The sequence below is a fragment of the Glandiceps talaboti genome, chromosome 20 (assembly GCF_964340395.1).
Source record: "Glandiceps talaboti chromosome 20, keGlaTala1.1, whole genome shotgun sequence".
Classification (NCBI taxonomy): domain Eukaryota; kingdom Metazoa; phylum Hemichordata; class Enteropneusta; family Spengelidae; genus Glandiceps; species Glandiceps talaboti.
In genome coordinates, this window is record NC_135568.1 from 7,110,579 (window position 1) to 7,135,390 (window position 24,812).

A 24,812-nucleotide genomic window follows, 5' to 3' on the forward strand; every position below is an offset into this window, starting at 1 on the left:
AGCGTGTGGAATTTTTGCAGGCGGTAAAACGTTTTCAATGCAAAATGTGATGCTTCTTTGTATAAACACTTTTAAAGGTCATTTCGAATGCGTACTGTAGCCTTTCAATATATCTTGAACAAACTAATTGATTGAATAGTCATAAAAATAATAACCTAGCTTCGTTATTGTGCACACGTCACTCGCAGTCCTTGTAACTGAGAACAAGACGTTGTTATGGAAACCGTTCAAGGAATGCAAAGGATAGAATGGTTTGTTTCAATCAAGTTAACAAAAAGTGGTGAATTAAGCAAGCTATTAGTTTCCATTGTTAGAATCAAACAGCATGTAATTGGAAAATTTGCTATTACTGGCCTTTGTCTTGGCGATGAAAGATGTTTCATTTCCCATTTTAAAAAAAACGTAAGGCCCATACGTTTACCACACAAATTTAAATGATCACGTTTTCTATTATTTAACGGTTTTTGATAGGTAGTTGACGAAGAGGTTTTGCTATTGTGCAGTATTGACACCTATCTTGCAAAGTTGAATCTTATATAATGTGCCTTTCAGTTGAACGACTTGAACGGCTATTCAGAAATATTAAAAACAATGTCCTGCCATACAGACAGCTGTTTGCACAACTTATTGATAAATATACGTTCGGGAAATAGACAGTTTTGAATGATTCTTAAGTAAATATATCCATTAAACTATACAGCTTATAAAGCGAAATGTTGAAGGCCCATTTATTGATTTCTAAGGGTTATTTGTATGGCTTTAGTCAAGCAAAAATTGAAAGCTCTGCCTGAAACGTTTAAAAAAAAAATATTTTGTACCATATGAGAGTTCCTTTAATTTGTGCTTGAGAAATATATGCCTGGAGAAGAGGCAGATTGATTAATTCGTCAACAAATACATAAATTAAAATAATCAACTTATAAATTGTTGAAGTCATGCTATTGATTAGGGATTATTTGTATAGTTTTAGTCACGCGAAAATTGGACGCTTTGAAAGTTTTGCAAAATGCTTGATACTAACCTGACTCAGATAAAATGGGAACTCGATTTCTCTCTTGTTCCACTTTGTGTTATATTTGTACCACTTTATTTGAAAAGTCGACGAACTATTTGATATAGGTCTTGTTTGATTGTGACATGAAAGCTATCAAAGCACACATCATGTAACTTAATCCAGCATAAGAAGAGAAACTACATTGCACTGTGCCATTACATCTAACGACTTTTGTACCTCCTTCAAAGCAAATACCTCATGTCATGTGATAATTTAACGGTTGTCTCTATCTCAATGTGACTCGTTTATAAGGCATACAGACACCACAATAAAAGTGTAAGTACTTCATATTTCCATGATTTAATTGGTTGATTTATGGTTGTGTGACAAGCTAATATCATTCTAGCATACTCATTCGGTATTACTCAACTACGTCATTACGTATAAATTAAATGATTGGATAACAATTATTAATGATGTCAGGTCACTTATGTAGCTTTGCGTTACATTACGTTACGTTACTTTATATTATATTATGCTATGTTCTGTTATTTTATGTCATGTTACTTTACGCTATGTTATGTTATGTTGTGTGATATTACGTTATATGTTACGTCACGCTATCTTCCTTAACTGCTTTGTCAAGGTACACACATTGATTTTTTGACTTCTGAAGAAAGTAGGATCGTACAAACAGCCCTATTGAAATGACAAAGAACAACGTTTTAAGTTTCAAATTGGGATTTAGTCTGTGTCGCAAACCGCTAGAGTTTCAGTTATCAGAAGACAGTAACTTGTAAAACACGTCTCAATGACGTCACTCTATCATTTTAACATGACAGTCGGCAATGCTGGAGTGATATGAATTCCACACAGCATTCTTGAGAATCATACTGCACAAAACTTTGCGAAGTAATTAAAATATATGGAAATCCTTTACCATCTATGTGTACACTAGGTGTAACTTGTTAGCATGGGATACGTATTCCGCAAGTGACAGGATTCTAATTAAAGTGACAGGAATGCAATACTTGCAAAGACATTTTGTGTTGAATGTTGTTTACTTGCATTCATATAGGCGAGCTCTTACGAAAGTAGAGTTGAAAGGTTTCAGTGTAAGGATAGACCTAGACATTGTCAATCCAGAACGCCAATGGTGTTGAAGTATGAATAGTGATATTTTAATACATAAACTTAAAACATAAGTGCGTGCGCATTTGCTGTTGGCATGGGTAATGTTGTCTGTATTTCAATGACTCTGTTCTCATTATAAAGATTGACTATACATAGATCGATTCCAATGTTTTACCATTCCGACAGATTTTTTCCTCACTTGTATACCAATTAGCTGATAAAATTTCCTTGAAAATAATGTCAAAAACTATTAGTACACTTCTCAATTTACATCCCCAAATACCAATGCAACACATACACATTTGTATTTGTATGTATGTATGTATGTATGTATGTATGTATGTATGTATGTATGTATGTATGTATGTATGTCAACGTCATGAGGTCAGCATATGCAAAAATATATACAAAAATACATGGGCAAATATACACACACACACGCACATAGTAAATATATATACATTGTGTGTATCAATATACATCGAGAGATGATAAATATATATGAATTACAAATCTAAGTGCATAACAGTTACTATTATATTTATATTTTTACAAATTAAGTATATACAATTATATGTATTAATCATTTTTCAAAATGACAGCTCATCCATATTCACAGATTAGAAACACCATAACTCCATGATGTATTGTTTTGGGGGATTTAATTTAAACTTAACGCATCAAACTACAATACATCACGCAAACACATTTTGTTTTAATATCAACCTTGAGACTAGGACGATGATATAATTGTGGATAGGAGTTATACAGCAAACATGTTGAAAATATCAAATATGAGCAAAATGTATTCATCTAATGCAAGAATTTTCCATTGACTTTGGTGAACCGTCTGCTTACACATTACCAGACATCTGCCGCCAAAAATCCATTCCTCTTTAAATAATTTGTCAATAGGATGTATCAGTGATACATATGACAGCGGGTAAAATGCCCAAGTATGCCTTTTAAGTGCACGGAATAAATGATGAGGTCTTATCTTCAAGCTTTTATGTCAGAATAAATGAAAAGTGTTGTACTGATACACACATTGTGCCTTAATGAACATTTCTCATTTCAAAGTGCCATTGCTATGGTAACGTAATACAAATGTTCCTGGTTGAGATGATTATATCTGTTTGTGTACACCGATAAAACGTGGACAGAAAGATAAGGGTGTCAGTATACGCTACAATGAGTATTCAACCCTCGTGATGATTTGGTTATTTTATTTATTCATTCCAATGATATAGTATAAATAAAGGTCAGCGATTCGCGAATAGGTAGGGCTTGTGTGAAGTAACGACAACTAGAATCTGTGCAAATTACTGTGGAAGCATTACACATTGGCAAAGAACTCAGATGCACTCATCTGGGTTTGCTTTAGAAGGCCAAAAATGTGCATAATTATATTATTTTAATGTTGTCACCAGTATAGTGCAATTTGTTCGGGTATCATAGATCTTCAGTGTATTCTGGTTGTTAATGGTTTTGTTAATTGCTTTTTCATTGACAATCACAATTAATTAATGGATAGGAGCAGTGGTATTAACTAGACAATAATGTCTATGACAAAATTTCAGGGGGGGGAGAGAGAGAGAGAGAGAGAGAGAGAGAGAGAGAGAGAGAGAGAGAGAGAGAGAGAGAGAGAGAGAGAGAGAGAGGGGGGGGGGCGACAGATAGATAGAGACAGAGCTAGAGAGAGACAGAGAGAACACAACCCCTAAACTCCTTGCTGGGTGGGGACTTACATTAACTATGATAAAGTACGGTTCATGAACATTCAATCCAAGTGGTTTGTGTATTAAGCTAGATGAAATGATTCTCATATGTAAATAGACTATATAATCATAATCACGATTTAAATACTTGGATTTCCGAGTGAAATTTTTGTTCAATTAGTGTGTACGGAAACTGTCGTCTGCTAAACTGTCGTATACTAATCTATGTCATCGCTATAACAAGCAACTGTCAATGGTACTGTACATTATTTCAAAAAGTTCGCCTCGTGATCAATTATGGTCAACGCCATACCGCAATTGCGACTTGAAAACCATTGGCATATGGTACTTCAAAAACGAAGCTCAATTTCGATAAATCATGACAGTTTGTCATGGAGCAAAGTACAAAAATAGAAACTCAAACACTCAAGATACATATGGTAGTAATGTCGCACATTGAACTGGTTTAGTTTGCCTTGAAAAGGACGGAAACAGGAGAGAGGTCAACGTCTCTGCAACGTTGTGCACCACACTGAAAACAGCAACGTTGTTTGAGAGTGTTCTGTCATGAATCGACATGCTTAGGACACTACAACACATGTATATATTAGTGATTTTGTCAAATTTTCAAACATATTTCCCGACACGATGGATCAAAAGGGAATCTCAAACTGCTTTGGGTCTTGGTGGGAATGGGGTCGGATTATAGCTTACAGTTTGGTATAGGATTTTTTACAGTGGAAAATCCATGGAATCTAATCGTGAATTTATATTAAAGTGAAGATAGGGTGGTTATCCATGTTATTGAACTATGTCTTGATTGATATTTCTGGCGGCACTCTTTTATCAAACAGGGGTGGATGATCAAAATGTATTGAAATTCACTCTACAAAAGCGACTTACGCGATATTGTTCTCTTGGTTGGATTTATTGATCAAATTGATCATTCACATGAACTAATTTTGTAATAAAAAAAAGAATCTCAGTGCTTATATGAAATTCGGCGATAGGGTGTAATTAGTTTCACTATAGATCTATACAATTCTCCTAATACGACTTCTCGCCCCTATTGTTGCACTTTGCGATTTTTTTTCTATTCACAATGATGTCCTTCAGGTGGTAATAATAACAATGGGATAACTATTCTCGTCGTCGAGGGGTTTCATCATTGTTGTTAATACTTAACATATCTATATTTGTAATGTTTTCAGAACCCTGATGTTCTCAATACATAGATTTGATTTTATTCATTGAGTATTTTTCCATTGGTTGAAGAGTTCAAATTCAAGGGTAACACAATGAAAGGTAACATGTCTAATTTTTTTCAGCGAACGTATAATTTCGCCAGTGAGCGTTTTGATGACTTTGTGTAATCAATGCAGTGGCTGACAAAAGACGCCATTTTGTGTGACTATTAATATAGAGCATTTTCAATGCATCTAAACATAAATGGCAGTAAATACTATTCAGGTAAAGGAATTACAGTGCTCTTTTAAGGCTGTTGGGAAAATCATGCAGCAGTTTTCACATCCGTTGACTGATCACACTCGAAAACATTCCACACAACAACGCTGTAGTACTATGATGTTTCTTTGTGACGTCAGAAAAATATAGTGTACACTGTATTAGTTTAATGTAATTGCTATCATGGACCGGTGGTCTGTCATTTGATTTTCTCACAGATCCACACATCTGCACGCATTACTGTAGTAAAACAGCTGTAACCTACGTAACCATGACGTCATTTCAAGTGATATACTGTGTTATGGCAGGCTATTTTGGTGTTGTATTCAGTGAACGTATTGTAATCTATCGCAATAAATTATGTCATGCAAAACATTACTAACTACCAAGCAAATATTCTCAAGCTTTAAAGGAAGTACAAGCACCTAACAACAATTCCACAACGTTATGTAACAAATAACTGCTAAAACATATAACGTAAGTTCATACGTTAAAATTTAATTGCAGATGACAAATGTATCAAACATTCTTTGTATTGAATTTTTTTTTCGAGAACTCCAATTGGTGAGATGAAACATTGTTTCTGTACCTTCCAAAACGTTCGCCGCAATAACCACATCGACAATATGATGTGGATGCATGTACTATGAATGTTGGTAGGCTAGGAACATTACCAAAGTGTAGCATTATCCCTTTTGCCGTCACCCTAAATTGTGCTAGGCAATATATCGATTTAAGTTGGTTTTAATAGCTACTTTAACCATATACTATATAGCCAGGGACGGTCTAAATATAAAATTATCACTCAGCAGAAGTAAGGGTGAAATATGTTTTCGGCCTTGTCAGCACGAACCGGAATCGAGTGATGACACGGAACCTAATGTCTTTCCACGAACGAATAAAATTACTCGTTCGTTAGGTAAAACGTGATTCTTCCTCGATCATGTGAGCCAAGATGGAATGAAATATGTAAGACTATTGATAATATAAACGTTTCTACACATGGTCTTGGAAAGATATTCTGATAGCGCACGAAAATGTGTTTATCAATATTTCCTTGTTCTACACATGTTACCCTGTTTGCGATCATACGTTCCTGTCCTACCTGGGGATTTGAGAATGCCATCTTAAAAATGCAATGTTGATACCAAAATCTCAATAAACTTATTCGAAATTTAAAGTACCACGTAAGTCTAAGTGATGCTGCGGGACAAACGATGTGAACGAAAGTCACGTGCATATATATATGCACTACACTGTCCGACATTTGTAGCAGGTTTGATTGAGTTTTGCCTGCCAAAATATGACTGTCCACGTACATACTAATGAATATACACGCATGAACTTAGTAATATAAGCTATCCCTGTAACCTCTGCCAGCATCCTATAGGGGGCTTATAATGTTACGACAGGCTATTACATTTCAAAGAAAAACAGAGTTGTAATTCATTGCAAATGAATTTGGTTTGAACGTGCCAGAGACTAAATAGTGCTTAACATATACATGGTCGAATGTCGTTCACTACTGCGCATAACGTCAGAACGTAGTATCGCCTCAAATAGATGTAACAGAGTTACACCTTTATAGCACGCGACATTCATCAATTTTGAGGAAAACATTCAAAATGTCTGCACCCAATTTCATTAGACACTTTGTCCTAGTAATATCACAAAGACAAAACGATATATTCCTGGTGTTACTTCACCACTCCTATGTAACGGTCAAGTAATAAAGGTTACAGGTCTTCAAGCAAACGTCTACATGTCTTGATGAGGCTAATTAAACTCAAGTCGTTATCCAAATGTTGCTATCTGGTCAGTTAACAACGTTTTGCCGTTTACACGTTATATATTATTGTATACTGTTATGCTCGCCTCAATTGAAGCTTTGCTATCTGTATTTGAATATTCTAGATTGGTATATGCAACAATGGGTTGGATTTGAGACCTTTCAAAGTTTTTCCCCCTTGATACCGTAAGTTTTCCATTCAAAATTATAACCATACACAAGGGGATTGACGGTGGTATTGATATTAATATGAACCCAAAAAATCGCAGGTGCAGTACTTGTTCATGCTTGACTATTGCTACTCTTCATGTAGATTATTGACTTTTTAAAGCATTTTGCTTTGAAATGTTTCTTGATTCAGCGTTATACATAGACATATAGCTATATTTTTAAGTGGCTGTATGAATGACAAAAGGGGTATTTATTTTGGAATTTCTATACATAAAACAACTTTACTGTGTTTTCCTCTTCTAAAAAGGAATGTAAAACAACATATACTAAGTCCTTGTTTGCAACTCAATAAATTGCCACAAATAAACAAAATTGTAAAATGTTTGTTATTGTACGTACAATACCAAACCTTTCAGACACTTTCTAGCATTTTGCAATGTATCAAGTTACAACATTCTTTTTTTTTAGTGAGGAAGATATGGTACAGTTGTTTTATGACTAAGAAATCCAAAATAAATACCCAATTTGTCATCTATATGACCACATGTGAAGATCCGACGTAGCACCGTTACCCTTTTCCATGCTTGCATTCCAAATCCCTTCCCTGTCCCAAAACATGATTTCGAAGCAATTGTTTTCAAGTGTGGCCAAAATGTTTTTTCAACTACTTAAACGCAGGCTTCTAACTTTTTCTTTTGAGACGATGAGTGTTTACCCAATCCCAATGCACGTATCATATGTCAACTATTCCTTTCAATCCAGCACCGTTTCTCTTTCTATGTTGACACCACTTGGACTTATCAAATTAGAAGTGATCTTACAAATTCAAACATCACAATTTCTCACGTCATTAATTACCAATTTTGATTAGACTAGACTGGAGATTTAGTTGCTTCTTAATATGCCTGTGAGATATCAAGTGTCACTAAACCACGTCAATTGATAATCTGAGGGTGAGGTCCCCTGATAGCCAAGTCAACCATAATCACAATCAGAACTTATTTTCCTGTGATGCAGACATGTACTGTAGATCGACTCAACAACATGAATTTGTTCCATGCTTACGAAGGAAAGGTGTGTTGTTGAACACAAATTAAAATAAACAAACATAGACAACAGACATATATACAATACCTACATACATACATGCATGCAAACATGCATACATAAATGCATGCCTACATACATACATACATACATACATACATACATACATACATACATACATGCACGCACGCACGCACGCATACATACATACATACATACATACATACATACATACATGCACGCACGCACGCACGTACATTCAAGAGAAAGATGAAAATGAAGGATTTAAACCCAGGCTACTGTGTCTATTTTACTTATATCTTCACTCACAATGTCTATGGTATCCAAGCAACTTTGAAATTCTTATCACTGTTGAAGTATTTTGCAGCAAAGCTGGGTTAAGATGCTACATGTTACATTTTAAGTAGCGAACCTTTACTTACGTATGTCGTGCTATCTTTACTAGTTGCAAATAGATTAGCAATGCATACTTTCAACCAGACAGATTTATCAAATCTAGCCCCGCTAATACTCAATCGATTTAACACTAATGTTAGTTGTGTTCGAGGCTGATAGATAGGTAATGTATTCACAACAGGTTTAATGGTGAATTGAGGCATTAGAATCGGGATGTAATGAGATAATGTCGGATAAAAATGATCATTATATTTGAAATAATATGTTCCTACAATTCATCACTGTCGTAAACATCTTTGCACAGTTTAATATTTTGTTAAAATGTGTACTTCTTGTACGCTATCTTTAAGATGTCATTGGCAAAGATGTTAAAACATTTCTACGAGGCCACTGCATTTTTACACATTTGTTACATACATATTATCATTTTGAAGTGCAGGTCGACGTAGTCGAAAATAATATTCAGTAAGTAGTTACAAACTAAAATGAAGGTGAAACTAAAACAGGATTAGTGGGTTACTGTTGTATAGTATACTCAGAGACAATGGCGACACGTCTTTTTTCCGTAAATGGGAATGGAGTAAATTGTTAACATTTTTTGGCGAGACATTACTTTTGTAGCGAACGAAATAACAACTCCTGTGCACATCAGTTTGCACATGCGTGTTTCGGTCTTTTCACCAACGTCGCTTAAGTTTATTAATATTCAGCACTGCCGAGTGATACACATCTAATATGAACAAGAAGGGAACAGCTGAAAGTATAGTCATTGTAAAGCTGAATTTAAACGAGCACTTGTGATATGTATTATGGCAAACTGGCACATCCAATTTTCTTTGAGTTGGTAATCTTACCATTGAGCGTGCTTAACCCCGAATTATATCGATAATCCTTTACAATGTCTCAAATCGACAAGACGATTAGCCAAATTCCAACTGTTAATTCAGATCTCAAACAATATGATGAATTAATCAAACGAAATCGTTATGTATTGTAGTGCGACCACACGGAAACAGTTAGGTAATTGGAAAATCAAGTACAGTGATTTTCATGCATAAATCATCCCTGGTTAACTAATCACACTTGAATTTATTAAGGCCTTCGTCTACTGTAACTTGATATATTATTTGAACCTAACCTTTTGTTCGTTTGTTTCATTACATGTTTTCTAAAAATGTTTTCTGTTGCTCTTCTGAGATGACTAAACCCAAATAGCGTATGTATGTATGTATGTATGTAATATTGTATGTATGTATGTATGTATGTATGTATGGATGGATGGATGGATGGATGGATGGATGGATGGATGTATGTATGTATGTATGTATGTATGTATGTATGTATGTATGTATGTTGTACGTACGTGTGTGTCTGTGCGCACACAGGCAAGCAGGTAGATATCTAGAAAGGCAGGAAGGTGGGTAGGAGTGGGCGCGCATGCATGTGTGTGTGCACGTGTAATAAAACCTTGTGACTGATCTATACCTAACAGTTTATAAAATAATAGTTAATGCAATTGTGATGACATAATGTTTATCATTTCTACACCACTCTTCCTGAATGGTGGGTTGGAAATGCAAAGTATTTCCATGTGGCATACTTAGGGAACAAAATTATTCTACCCTTTGGTATTGCTACACGTCTTTGCAATGCTAGTCTACCGATTTCCAAAAGCCCTAAATTGTAAATTTTTGAAAGTGTTCATTTTATATACATGTATCTAGATCGCAAGGTTATCAACTTGCAATTAAGATACATGAATAGCCGCAAAACGTCAATACAAACGTTTTGCAGTTGTGTGGTTTTTTTATGTCAGAGCTGAAGAAAGATAAACATGCCAGCCAAATAGTACAGAATTACACCTATCTCGCATTTGTTTACATGTTTGAGAAGCATTGCGCCTCCAGGACCGATCTTTACTCAACACATTTACACACTTGATATCTTTAAGTACTCCCAGGCTCGAAAACTTAAAATTACGAGAATGAAAATAACTAAAAACATTGAAATTGTTTTTGGCAGAATCCCAAAATCTTCGATATCTTTGGGCAACCTTTTTGTATTTGGATTTGGAGTTTTCATAGGACAACCTTTGTTGTTTCTATGGAAACAATCTACAAGGTTACCTCATTTTAGCCTATTAAGTATTCATATGGGATATTCCCGTGGGATTTTGAACATTTTAATGTATTTCTACACATAGTATTACATGTTAAATAATCTGATGATACCACACGACAGGTGATAACAATCTTATAAAACCGTATATCATCTGCTTGACCTTTGAACTGTGTGGACCTCTGATCCCTGGGAATGATTAAATGCATAATGTGTGTTTCTTCTACGCATGGCTTCCTTATATAGAGTCTGTCTGGTTAAACATTAAAACAAACTCACCTGAACTTGAGGGTAAAAAATAAACAAACTCACCTGAATTTGTTGGTAGAAGAACCATAGAAGGGAACTGAGTACGTCACCATCCAATTGTTGCCTCCCCCGCAATCGAAGTATGGAACAGTCCAGTACCCCTCCGATTCGCTTATATGCAGATGAGTCAAATTCAGTCGTTCACTGAAATGTGTTTCGTTATGGCGCGGAAGATGGTAACCAAACTTTTCGTGCATGTTGTATACAACGAAAGGTTTTCCTGAATGCTCCGAGAACCACTCCACACCTTCATTGCGTGACGTGTAGTTCAGAACAGCTAAATCTTTAGTCACAACAGTGTCGTCAGCACTTCTAAACGCATATGGCGCAAACAATGCAATGTTGGTTTTATATTCGTGAGAATTGAATGCAATACAAGACCCAAAAATATTGTCGTCACTTTCCACATTATTGCGTACCAAGGCAAAATAAGTGTTATCGTCACCAAGGTAACTACTATTAGATTTATCTGTGAGTGTCGTTGTCTGATAGAAAGTGTTCAACAAATTTGCTGTTTTGACGGCCGCCTTTGCTTGATTATCAAATTCACTGTATGTATCATTTGCTGTTGAAATATTCAAAATTGGTAGGGTCACTCGGGAGCAATTTTGTGACCCTTTTTCTTGCATGTATTGTACTATTTCCAGTGCGGAGTTTAGATCACCGTCATATATTTCCGTTTGTCGTCTGCGTCTGATTGACCTCTCACCTGTCACAGCAACAGAAGAATGCTGACGACTGTTGCGATCACTGAAAAATTCCACTTTTGCTGTATTCCGCATTTTGTAAGGTGACCACTTGGAAGTGTCCTTGTGTACGGTATTGTCCTGCTGGAAACTATTATCGAATTCTCGGCTCCTGGATAGTGACCGAGATTCGCGGTAAGAACGGTTCCTAGTGTGCAGGTACGCCTCGCGTTGCTTGGCAACCATCTCCCGACCTATAGCGTGATGAACGATTTTCTGTTTGATAGGTTCATTTAAATTCAAGACGTTCCGTCCATCAATCGATATTTTGTACTCATGGTTTGAGGACATATGCATGCGACTGTCAACTGACTGTAGCAATACGCACACGTAGACCACACAGACTTGCATAACTATGCCCACAAAATATTTTCCAGGCATTTTGATGGTGGAAGATATGAATCCAAGATGTCTTATTTCCATTATGTCTCCTGTGTCATCGGTTGGAAAAAACGTGAACCATTCATACACGCTTGACAACAATCTAAGCTCAGATAAAATACCCGTGGAAATGTTAATAATATTTCTCTTCACAATACAAAGCTGCTCTTGTTATTGCCAAAGGACTTTTTCACAGGTAGCGTCATGTGGGCCGATGTGTAATTACATGAGTGATAAACAGGAATGAGCGGGATTGAATTCCTCCCGCTGTAAATCTCTTGTTCCCACCTTGTATATGTGTTTGAAACGATGTCTACGCTATAATGTATACACTCACCGCAATATTAGACTGCCGTATCAAATGCCTGACGAATACTCCATTATACCACGTACAGCTTTTGATTCAAATCGACGAATGGTGCACTCCGGGGCAGATGTAATAAGACTCACGTACAATACTTTCACTGACTGCTACTGCCGTTCTTTTCACATCGGTTACATGTATAAATATGTGACGTTGAACAAATGCTATGCGTTCCAGTTAAAACCATATCGTAGAATCTCCTAAGAGATATACATAATGGCGTATCCTATCACTCTCCAATACCAAGACGATGTCAACAGTGCGTACACGTCATTTAGATGCTAGCGACTGAACCACCGAGGACGTTCACTTAGCAATAATCCGTACATCCGGGTATTATAAAAGTCTTCTATGCCCTGCTTGTTCTATCGGCCGTATACGTACAGTTGACCAAATGCGGAATATATATACCTAAACAGAAATATGAAAAAACGGTAAAGTTCAGAAAAACATTGTAGTGGTATGCTAATCCAATTTATTGACAGTGGCAAATGCTTATACGCTGTGACTTTACGAAATAAAATTGCACGCATACAACAGCAAGCTGTTGACTCGATTCACTTATATGTATTTTTCAAACGAATCTGTATCTATTATAGAATTTACTTTCATCAGTGCCGCTCTATATCTCTAGGCCCATAACAAGGAAAATAGTACATATTAGTTTTGACGAGATCATAAATACAAGGACATGACATACATTTATTATTGATAAGTCAGTGGAGGAGAAGAACCCAACAAAGGTGAAAGGTGAAAATTTGGCGGGAAAGAGAATTTGGCGGGAAGTGAATCGAAGGCAGAAAGACCTTTTTCCCGAGTTATAAGCTTGGTGGTTGAATAGCTCTGCTGTTTCCATAAATCACATGTACACTGTTTGACAGTTTGCCAAAACCAGCGTAGGTGACAACGCTTGTCCAGTTTGAGACCATAATGATGTCATCCGCTAATGCCATTATGATGTCGTCTGCGACTTGATTCTCGCAGGCAACATACTGTTGTTCCGTTATTACCCACTATCCCCATTTTGTATGTTTCTATTCTATGGCAAAGCCATTTTCCCTTGTATACGTTTTTCGTTACATGTCTCGTTGTCAATTGTACTGTCGTTAATCGACTATATTTAGTATTTCATTTACTTTTATAACATGACCAAACCAGTACCGAAGCCTGCGCGGGGGGGGGGGGGTCAAGGGGGGCAAAAAGTATATATCAAACTAATCTCTTTTCAATCAATAAAACCGTGTTTAGGTAAATATACAGATTGCCCAACGCTATCTTAAAACGACCTTACTTTTGCATTGGCCGTATGCGAAATATGAGATATGGTTGAACATAAAATTTAAAAATAGCAATCCCGGTTCTTGTCGTCCACATGAACTCTGTGCGAACGGGTAAATTCCAAGAGCACAGCACATGTAATTTGATTACCAGTCATTGAAAAAGTCCAAAAGAAGCATATTCCCATTAGAATTGGTCTTTCGTTTGATGGCAGGGAATTTATTCTGATATCATAAATGCAACCTGATACATGTAATATGATAGAGTAAGAAAGGCTGTTATAGAACATTTAAGCTTTAAAGCATGGCTCAAGGTCAAGTGCAATAACGCACTATTTAGATAAGGGGAGCGAGACAGAGAAATCATACACAAACTTGTCCTAATCCTGCAGTATATAACTAGGACATACATGTATTGAACATGTGGTATTTCAATTCAGAGATGAAAGTCGAGGTGAAGGTCATCGATGATAACATACATGCTTAATATCATGAAGGTGAACACTCACACTTTATACTAGTATAGGTCACATGTTCCAAAAGGCCATGGAAGAAGTTCATTATTTTTATTGCCATCGACAGTAAAGATGAACGCGTAAACATGAAAGAGACACTTAAAAGATTTGTTCACACACTGTAGTACTGTGTACCTTGAGATGATATATACAGCAGTCATATTTCATTACATCACAAAACAAAATGGTTTAATACACGAGTACTATTATTTCACATTTTGTAATAAACTTCGAATGAAGGTTACTTGTACATGGCAGGTAATGACAGGTAGCCCTAACCTTTCGCGAATCATACAGTGTGATTATAGCTAACAAGTTAAATGGTCACTTTCGGGATAAGTGTCAGACCCATTCGTTGCCATCTTGAGACTGTTACAAAGCCAAAAAAGTAGTCAAATTGTCATACTTCAAAATTGTATTACTTTGTTCGTGCTTTACCTTTCTAAGAAATTGTCTAAGAACGTTCACTCGATCAGTTCACGCTGTGGTAATGCTCAGTGCTCCTCATTGAAACACACGTATAAAGGATTCGTCATTATGTACGTGGAGGATGAGTCGGAGGAATTGCCGTAAAAATAAATGATTTTCCCTGCCTCGCTCTAGAAATTGTAGTAAGCCCGTTCCCTTCCATATAAATTTTAGATAGCTCCTCCCCCAAAAAACAATATATACACCGATACAAGTTACATTAGAGTAGCAGTGACAATCGACTCAGAGTCCATAACAGAGTTCTTTACATAATAGATGGGTTTGCAAGACATTGACCAACATTGAATGATACATAGCCAGCAGGAATTCTACCTTTTTGAGGAAGAGACAACATCACCATGATGGCTGATGGTGTGGGAGGAGGTACTGGTGACCCCTCCCACGCTGTGAACTTGTTTTGAAAATAAAGACATGTAGGATGCCATTTAGAGACATAAAATATCAAATTATACACATAATTTAAAGCTATGCTATACATATATATTATAATCATATTCCGACAGAGAAGGCTCTCTGACAGACAGACAGACATACAGACAGATAGACACACGGACACAATTTGAATGGACGAACATACATACATACATACATACATACATACATGCATACATGCATACATACATACATACATACATACATACATACATACATAGACAGACAGACAGACCGACAGAGACAGACAGAGACAGACAAACGGACATACATACATACATACAGACAGACAGACAGACAGACAGACAGACAGACAGACAGACAGACAGACAGACAGACAGACAGACAGAGACATACGCAACTCATGCATTAGCATCTCTCCAGGAACTAATAAAATCTAAAATCACTCATTGCATTACGTAGATGGCAAAAATGTCAATGACAAAAAATATATGTAAAAAAAACTACGTTTTTAAAACAAGGTATAGACGAAGACAAGTTACTCTCGGGCGAATTCATTGCATTTGCATTTTCCTAACAGCCTCCCCATCATCGGCTTATATGAGCTGTTATTAAATCCCAATGTCTTTTGGTCAGTGTATACATGTATCAGTCTACAGATTAAATAGTCGCCAGAACGATATGTATGAACGCTAATGAATTCACCCTAAAGCAAACACGGGCCATGGTTAATATCAGATTCGGATTAAACTCAAATTAGTAGTGTGAAGGTCATTGACATTGTGATCTTTTTAGCCATAGCTTGTTAAGGATGATAGCTCCTATTTTCTATACTGATATTATGTATATCGTGTTAAGGAGGATATATCTCCTATTTTCTACACCGATATATTTAGCTATATCTTGTTAAGGAGGATACTGATTAAAGATGTTTAAAAAAAAATACTGACCCATTTGCTATAGCTTGTTAAAAAGGAAAACGACTGTATTATCTATATGTATACTTAAGGGTCCAGTCAGAGGCGGGATTATTTTTTGAGTGTGATAAATATTTCGCTGGTAGAGGTATCAATTTAAATGGTCTCTTCAATCGTCATGTCGCCTAACAATAAATGTCATCCCACGAGTATCACTTAGCCCTTTAATATAATACCGGTCGATGGAAATGTTATGCTGTCTAAATAGGTGAACTTTATTTCCGTCTTGGCGTACAGTACTATTCAAGCAAATATCCATTCCAGCTATTTACATCAATGTCACAGATGGGTAAATAAGAAAGGGAAAAACACCACAGGTTCCTTTGCCTATATGACATTTCTGAGTTAACATTCCCCTTAATGATATATTGTGATATGAATTCATCGCTTCATCGCTCACTAATACTATGGACTATCACGACAAGATCCGTTGTATCATAGCGGGTTTTAAAGCAAAGGCATAATATAGTCCAGTACAGCTATCACAAATGTCCTCTGGGAAGGATAAAGCGGAAAACTTCGAATGATTCTCTTACTCTGAACTTGTCCCTGAAGACACGACAAACATCTTTGGCCGCATTTCCCTATACAGCTTGAAGGCTAAAAAATTACCACTCTTCAATGGAGTTTGATACACCGTTATGTGACCTCGTTCCCCAAGAGAAACACTTATCAAGCTCCGCTGTCGCCAAATTCACGGGAAACAAATGGTCTCTAAGGTATTCACGACTACTTTCATATATATTACTTCAGTCCTAACAAATTACGAATTTGCGTCTACACAAATTGTCAATAGCGGTTATTCAGTCTTCATCTGAAAACATCTACAGGGCAAAATAACTCAAAAAGCATGATGTACTGGGAACGGAAAATATTAAGAAATCCGAGAGACTGTAATAATTTACTCCTAATGATTCATATTTGCTAGTGATATAAATATATTAACTCGCAAGGGATATAAATATGCTACTCGTCAACTGCTATTGTGTCTAGAAAATAACCTGTTCCAATATATATACAAGAGAAAAGGGGCGGCAAAATTACAAAATTTACGAGATGGGACAGTGTCGGCAACTTTTGCCTGTATACTTCAAGACGTACTGATTTGTGTACACGGATAGACAATTATAGATGCCCTAGTACGCATTGTTTTCAATCTGTTCCTTCAAAAAGGCAGCTGAAGATAATACTCTGTTCTTTACTATGTCTGTCTGTCCGTCGCGCCTCTCTTTATCTAGCTCTTTCGTTGTCTCTGTGGCCTTATGTCTATTTAACCTCTAGACTTTTCTCTCTCTCGTAATTTTCTTTTTCGGGAATATGGCACTTAGCTCGTAAAAGTCTCCCATTCTGTTACTAACTAAACTCACACTTCTACTGTACAATATACCTCAATATGATGAACACATTAAATGTTGTGTTGATGGAGCTTAGACAGACTGTAATTGGTAACTACACATTTAAAGGCCCAGCATACAACATCAGATCGTGCCATTCATACAAATTCCATGCGAACATCGAATTGAAATTAGCGCGTTTTTTATGGGTTGTCTTTAAGTTAAATTCAGTGTATCTGTTCTTTACGCTTTTCATTTGGATTATCGGTATCTACGTACAGGTAATTGGTTAGTTGTAGATCTGACAGGGATTTTTTTCGGTAACCGAGCCTCTTGCATTTTGATGTGATCTATTGACTGAACGATCGACTGAAACATGATAGCAGAAGAATTAAGAATTATAAACGAGCATCTAGAGGCCATGCGTTGGAATTTTAGATTCTTTCGGTATCCGACCCTCGTTGTGCTGTTAGAATGATAGATAGTGAGGTGAATTATTAACATCGTTTTGTGGATAGAATTCCGAAGTAGCAGGGCTAGGGGTTCTTCAGCAATAAATAAGAACGAGGTAAAATTACTTGATACCCCTGGGCCTTGTTATTCTATATACGTAATGACATAGGCCAACTGGCGCCCGTCCACAAAGAGGAGAGTTGACAAATTGAGATGCAGACAAAAAATGGCAAGATAATAGCATATCCACATGGTTAACTTCATTTTTAGATGTAAGGCGAATTTAGTGTGTGTGTTTTTGCGATAATATGGCCTCAGAAAATAGGGTAGGTAGGTCGGGATGTTATTTTATCTTTTTTAAATTGTTTTTATTTTGAAAAATATTGCTTTGGCCCAAAACCAAACGAAATATCGGTATGTACAGGCATCACTGGGGAAAAAACAGACGTGCATGAAGGTCAAGAAGACAAAGAATTTCTTATTTTTTTGTTTTTAATGTTTACAAAATATTTAGAGTCGGCTTAAACTATGACCAGATCGTTCAGGTTATCGGCAACACACACTTGATTTATTTTGCCTAATGTCGAAATAAGTTTGGATACTTTATAGGCGGCCACAGTATGAGATGGACATCTAGGAGCATGTTTGGTATATTAAAAGACACCAGTAGTTAATATACTTATTTTACCATTATTTGTTATTGGCGAAAACCGGATCAGAAACAAATAATTCATAAACGCTAAATAATTCATGTGTACACACTAACTAATAATAAAACAACAAAGGTTTTGCATTATAAATTCAGTCTGGTGGATGCTCTTTATCTGAAATCAACAAAAATACACTTGAAATTACAAGGTAAATGATACATATGTATTATTTTATAACGATCAGAGCCTGTACATCTAAGAAATATTTCATTGATGGGCTTGTAGAAACTTTCTGTGACTCTGTACTCGAACATGTAAACTTTCTTGGGTACGTATACATGGCAGGTTTTGAATAAATGGATGGATTTAATTCATAAGATAACAAAATGTGATGCAAGATTACTGGCTATTACGAGCCTCATCTATCACTGGGGCAAGATGTATCCTTGGTAATTTGAAACTCTTAAGAAGTCGCCATTGAATAATCTGCATGATATTTACACTGACATTTGAAATTCGTCCGACAACAATATGATCCAAAAGTGACAACTTGGTTTATATGTATAGACACTAATCCGTAAAATATGAAGACACTAACCCTGTCCTTTATATCATTGTAAATTTTCTAAATGATTACTTATCCATTTGTTTTGTCTCAGCCTCGTACAATCATAAGATATCGCCTACTGATGCTTAAGGTTCAACGACCACTCTATTGCTATATCACAATGTATGGGAAGGACAGGCTGGGTCTGGGCAGGAGCAATAAAATGCGAAGACGGGTAATCCCAGAAGTCATAAATTTGCATGTGCAACTTAGTAGAAGTTATATGGGGATTTCTTGTTTCATTTCATGATATTTACTCTGTTGAAGTATAGACGTAACGTCTATGATTGTAATTGGTATAAAATAGTATTACTGTATGATGTATTGACGTCCCGAACTTTGAAGAAGCGATGTACGCTTTTCCAGTTTCTCTGCATGTTATTTCCTATGTCGAAGCTGACATAAAACATTATATTGCAGCGACCATTGCTCCGCATTCCTAACATTCCGAAAACTTACATTTGAGAAGTAATGATAATTTCTTATGCATGAAACACTCTTCAGGGACAGACAACATTCCAATACTGTCAGTGGTAAATGAGAGCATAGACTCTATCTAACGACTCTCGAACGTCTACGATGACAGTCATAAAAAGACATAAATTTCGATAAAGTACACCATATTTTATTTATCACTGCATTTTGTATTCCATTGACATCAAATATCACTGCTGGTTCTTTCTTGTTAAACGTGCAGCAGTGAGCTCTGAAAGGAACATGCTGTATGGGGATTAACATTTATCTTAGGTGGGAAACCCATTTGTCGATGTCTGCTGGTGCAGCCAGAAAAGGAAACATTGTCTTTAACAAAACAATAATCCTACCCAATCATCGCGCGGCTCACTCATAGAAATAGCACTGTTGAGGCGTCACGGATTGAATCATACGCCTTTATTAAATTCAGTCATTCATTTCATACCACACAAAAAAGCATATGTGTATATATATCACATACATACATACATAATACATACATACATTACATACATACATACATACATACACACACACACACACACACACACACACACATACCCCCGCGTCGATCCTTTTTTCCCCGATAATTTTTGCTTTCCCGTTCCTTATTTATGCCTGATATCAGGAGAACAAGCAGCTGAAATCTACCCTACATGCCAAGACTGCTTAAATACAAAGCCTAAACTGCTTCGAAGAAAAAGGAAGTTTTTCAAGAGATAAATATGATAGAACAGAGTATGTAAAGTGTCAAAAAATGTGTATTTACTAATTTGCAAAAAAAGAAATTAGGAAAAAAAAAGAATTCGCGTCGTCACACCACTTTAGAAAGTTTACCCTGACCAGAACCAGATATTTTTTTTGGCCTAAACAGTACTGGTAGATTGTATGAATAGAGTGATTCATATGAGATACTGAAAAAAACACGACTTGTTGAATTACAATCAAGTCAAGAATATCATACGTGTGTTTCTCAATATCAAGAAGGAATGCTTTGAATGTATATTTATTATTTATGTTTTAAGAGATTAATGAGTGATTTCCAGTGACTACTGGCTGCATAATAAATTCGGTTGCTTACAAGGTGACTCTACTTAAATGTAAATAAGATTGTCACATTGACATTAACCATTTTAGGAAGAGACAGATTCATCCATAAGTAAGTTTACAATATACTGTCCTTCTGTATTTTGTGAAATCAAAACCTGATATCCCTTGACATCCTACTTGTATGCAGTATTCTTAACACTAGCTACAGTGCTTGTAACATAGATGAAAACCATTGGATTCGACATATTTATCTTCCAATATTTTGCAAGGTTAAGTATGAACAGCACGGGTCGTGTGTTAATGGGGTATGCATACATCATTTCTCCATCCTCATGATATGCAAAGATGGAAGATGCATTTGCAAACAAACCAACCAACCAACCAACCAACCAACCAACAACCGACCAAGCAACCAACCGACCAAGCAACCAAACACCGATCAACCAACCAACCAACCAACCAACCAACCAACCATCCATGCATCCACTGTAAACAAAACATATTTCCCTTACAATTGATCCCCTGGATTACATCAAAGAACCCGTATGTTATATATTGGTTATACTATTAATCAAACTGATAACCTTTACTGCAACATGCATTTTCCCGCTGAAAATCTGTAGACATAATATCCCACATTTATGTAATATTTACGCAGAATTGAGTTCGAAAACCAATTGATGCATTATTTTTGAAGTTAGAAATTGTAAATGCATTTTACAATTGTATCAATTTAGAGCAACCGATTTTTCTATCAGCTTTTATAGAATATTTGTATCCTTTGTGGACACTTATAAATAATGAATAACTAATATCACTTACTGTATTCTGTCTATAGACTATACTATTAGTGCATAATTGTGTCCTTTCAGTTCAATTGACAATTTTCTATTTGTCGTTTGATAAATTATTTATTATGATTTGATTTTTTATTACGCACAGGCTGTTGGGGGTTAAAGTGACATTGAAATGCGAGAATAGCTTGGGACTTGTGTCATGAATGCTCTTCTTTGTTTTCTTACTATGGTCGCTCTCTTTTTGGTATATTCCATTTTTGTGAAAGTAAACAGACAAATGCGTGCACAATCCATGTATGCATGCATACATACATACATACATACATACATACATACATACATACATGCATACATACATACATACATACATACATACACACACATACATACATACATACATACATACATACATACATACATACATGCATGCATACATAAATGCATACATACATACATACATTCATGCATACATACATACATACATACATACATACATACATACATACATGCAAACATGCATACATCTTGCAACCATACATTTATTAATAACACTGTTTATCTGTATTCAAGTCACATTTTTGGCTTAACCTTCAACGTGTACTTAACTAATATGTTTTAATTGAACTGTCATCAAGTGATCAATTAACATTTCCCCTGTTTTCCATTTTTGTACTTTTTTAGTCAAGTCGCCGTATTAATTCTGTAACAAATGTCTTCACTTAGTTATTCTGGTGATGTGTGTAGAATTGTTCATGCGCTAATTGAACTCTGCAGTACGATTTGTATTCTAACCTCGTTCCAGGTATCAGAGGTGTCGCTGTGTAAAATGTTACGTTCGTCTAGAGGCCTGCCTTCCTTTTGTGTTTTATTACCCACAGACACATGAGAATTTTGATAATCCTTAAAACTGTTTTGTGACTAAAGTTTAACGTACAGTGATTGTTTCTGTAAACAGTAAACCTTCGTTTACCTAAACGTCTTGGAGGCACTTGGAGTTTGTTCGTATATGAATACTTCGGTAGATCATATCAGCGGTGGCATTACTAAAATAACACATGTACTGTAAAAGGAAGAATTAAAAATGATAGCAATTATGCTACTTATGTTTGGCAACATTTGTATTGGAATACAAAAATACATACCTAGTATCGATGTAAGAACAACTAAACGGTATGAAAATCCCGGGGAGAGGGGGCTACTCAAATAGTGACAGTATATACACGTATGTACCGCGGTTTTGACCCCTTTCTTAATCTTAACTCGTATAGACTTTTTATTCTTGATTTGTTAAGCATTATGTATGTAGAGGTCTGACTCCCTCTTTGAACGTATATATAGTATTTGATCCCATATTGTAGATTTTCAATTTTCCCCGAGATTTTTCGTAAACGTAGTTCCAGGTTTCCGATTTTCAAACTTTTCTGAGGAGTTTGACTCCTATTTTCATGCAGAATGTAGACATTTAACTCTCAGTTAGTTTCAGGCTGAAATATAAATGTTTGACCCCTAGCTTTTGGTTTTTGTAGCGTTTGTTCCTGTAATTTGAATTCGCCAGGCTACACCTACACCTATTACCCTGCCGAGTACCTTCCCCAACCCCGGTTTGAAAACAGACTTGCCTTTCTTTGAAATATACGACATTTGTAATACTTGACAGTAATCCTGTACAATCTAGTCTTGTCTATGTATCTACTGAGAGAGGGAATGACGGATTGCTTCATTCAACAACTAATGAGGCGTACTGTACATTACCTAGGACAACTATGTGATGTGAATATAGTAGGAATACTTTTCATTATAATCACTGCACTGCTGCAGTTCTGTTTTTTCTCTATATTTTGAATGCAAGACCTGTTATAGGAACTGTTACCATTATGTTTACTACCCTGACTGTGATTAGATGTGTGCGACTTTCACAGAAATTGCCGATAACATCGCACGTATTCGTCAACTTAGTATGTAATATTTGAATTACTGCGCCCTCTAGTATTTCATGATATTTTGTTATTATGGTGTGTTGTATTAATGTAAGGTTGGAAATATAACCCCAAACATTTCGTAAGCAATCTTCCATTGTTTAAGTTTGTAAACTATTTCTTCGTTAAAGTCGTGACTTCTCAACAAATATGTACCTATAACTACAAGAAACTTAATAATGTTGCTTAGATTAGATTAAGCTATTTTCCTATAATGTCTTAAATAGTATCATTATTGTCTTCCGGCGTTTCTTGGAACAGTTGATTGCACAATGGGGAGTGTCCGAAATTAACTATACAAATTCAATTATGTGATCAACATATACAATACCAATTACCAATAGTACATCATTTCAGCTCTGCCAATAGCAGGCGATGGTTAAAGGCCCAGATCGAATTAGCATTAAAATGTAAGCGTGGATTACAGTTGTCTGGCAGGGCCATAAATATGTTGGTTCTGTACTAAACTTAGATCCTGTGTAATTGTTATGGCTCCACTGGTAAGATAGATAGTACGGGGATTGGATCTCTGGTCTTGAAGATATGGTTCAGCAAGTAGAATGTTGCAAACACCATTTAATACACCACAAGAATTAACCCTAAGAAAATATAAACCCAGGTTTATTGCCCCTTTAATTTGAAATTTTATTTTGTTGTATAGAGGCCAAGAATCCCATTCCCTATAACTGTAAAAGAGTGACAACAATATATTTTAGTGAGTGAAAGCGTTCGAAAACAAAGGGTAACTATGCGTCTCTTGGTTTAAGTTCTTGCTAATGATGGAGGTAGTGGCGAGGTTAGGGTTCAAAGATACACAATCACCAGGTGAAGCATTTGCACTACCTTTTAGCATCTCTCATCTTGTCAGCTGTCCTGTCTTAGTTGGAGTTTTATAGTTGTTTGTAAAGTAGTTGCCTTGCTCTCACACTTTATCATAGAAAACAGGTTAACTTTACTATGGCTATATTTTTGTTTTAAATGTATTTCTCATCTGCACCTAAAATATGAAATTGTTGACATGTGTGACACTGAATACGAAATGAACAGAGCACAAGAAACTAGCAAGAGAAGCTCATTTGTACATGACTGAATACAAAATGAACGCAGCGCGGGACCATTTCAAACGCACATTTGTAATGATACTAAACTGAATACAAATGAAGGTAGC

The 24,812-nt window shown here is 36.0% G+C and overlaps 1 protein-coding gene across 1 annotated transcript in view; it reads right to left on the reverse strand.

Annotated features, from left to right (window-relative positions):
* LOC144450660 (metabotropic glycine receptor-like) overlaps positions 1–12,064 on the reverse strand; it is a 52,104-nt gene extending 40,040 nt beyond the window's left edge. The window contains exon 1 of the mRNA XM_078141304.1: positions 11,165–12,064. Coding sequence (XP_077997430.1) covers positions 11,165–11,943 — 779 coding nt within the window. The 5' untranslated portion in view covers positions 11,944–12,064. The remainder of the gene's footprint in view (positions 1–11,164) is intronic.
* Positions 12,065–24,812: the final 12,748 nt, after the last annotated feature.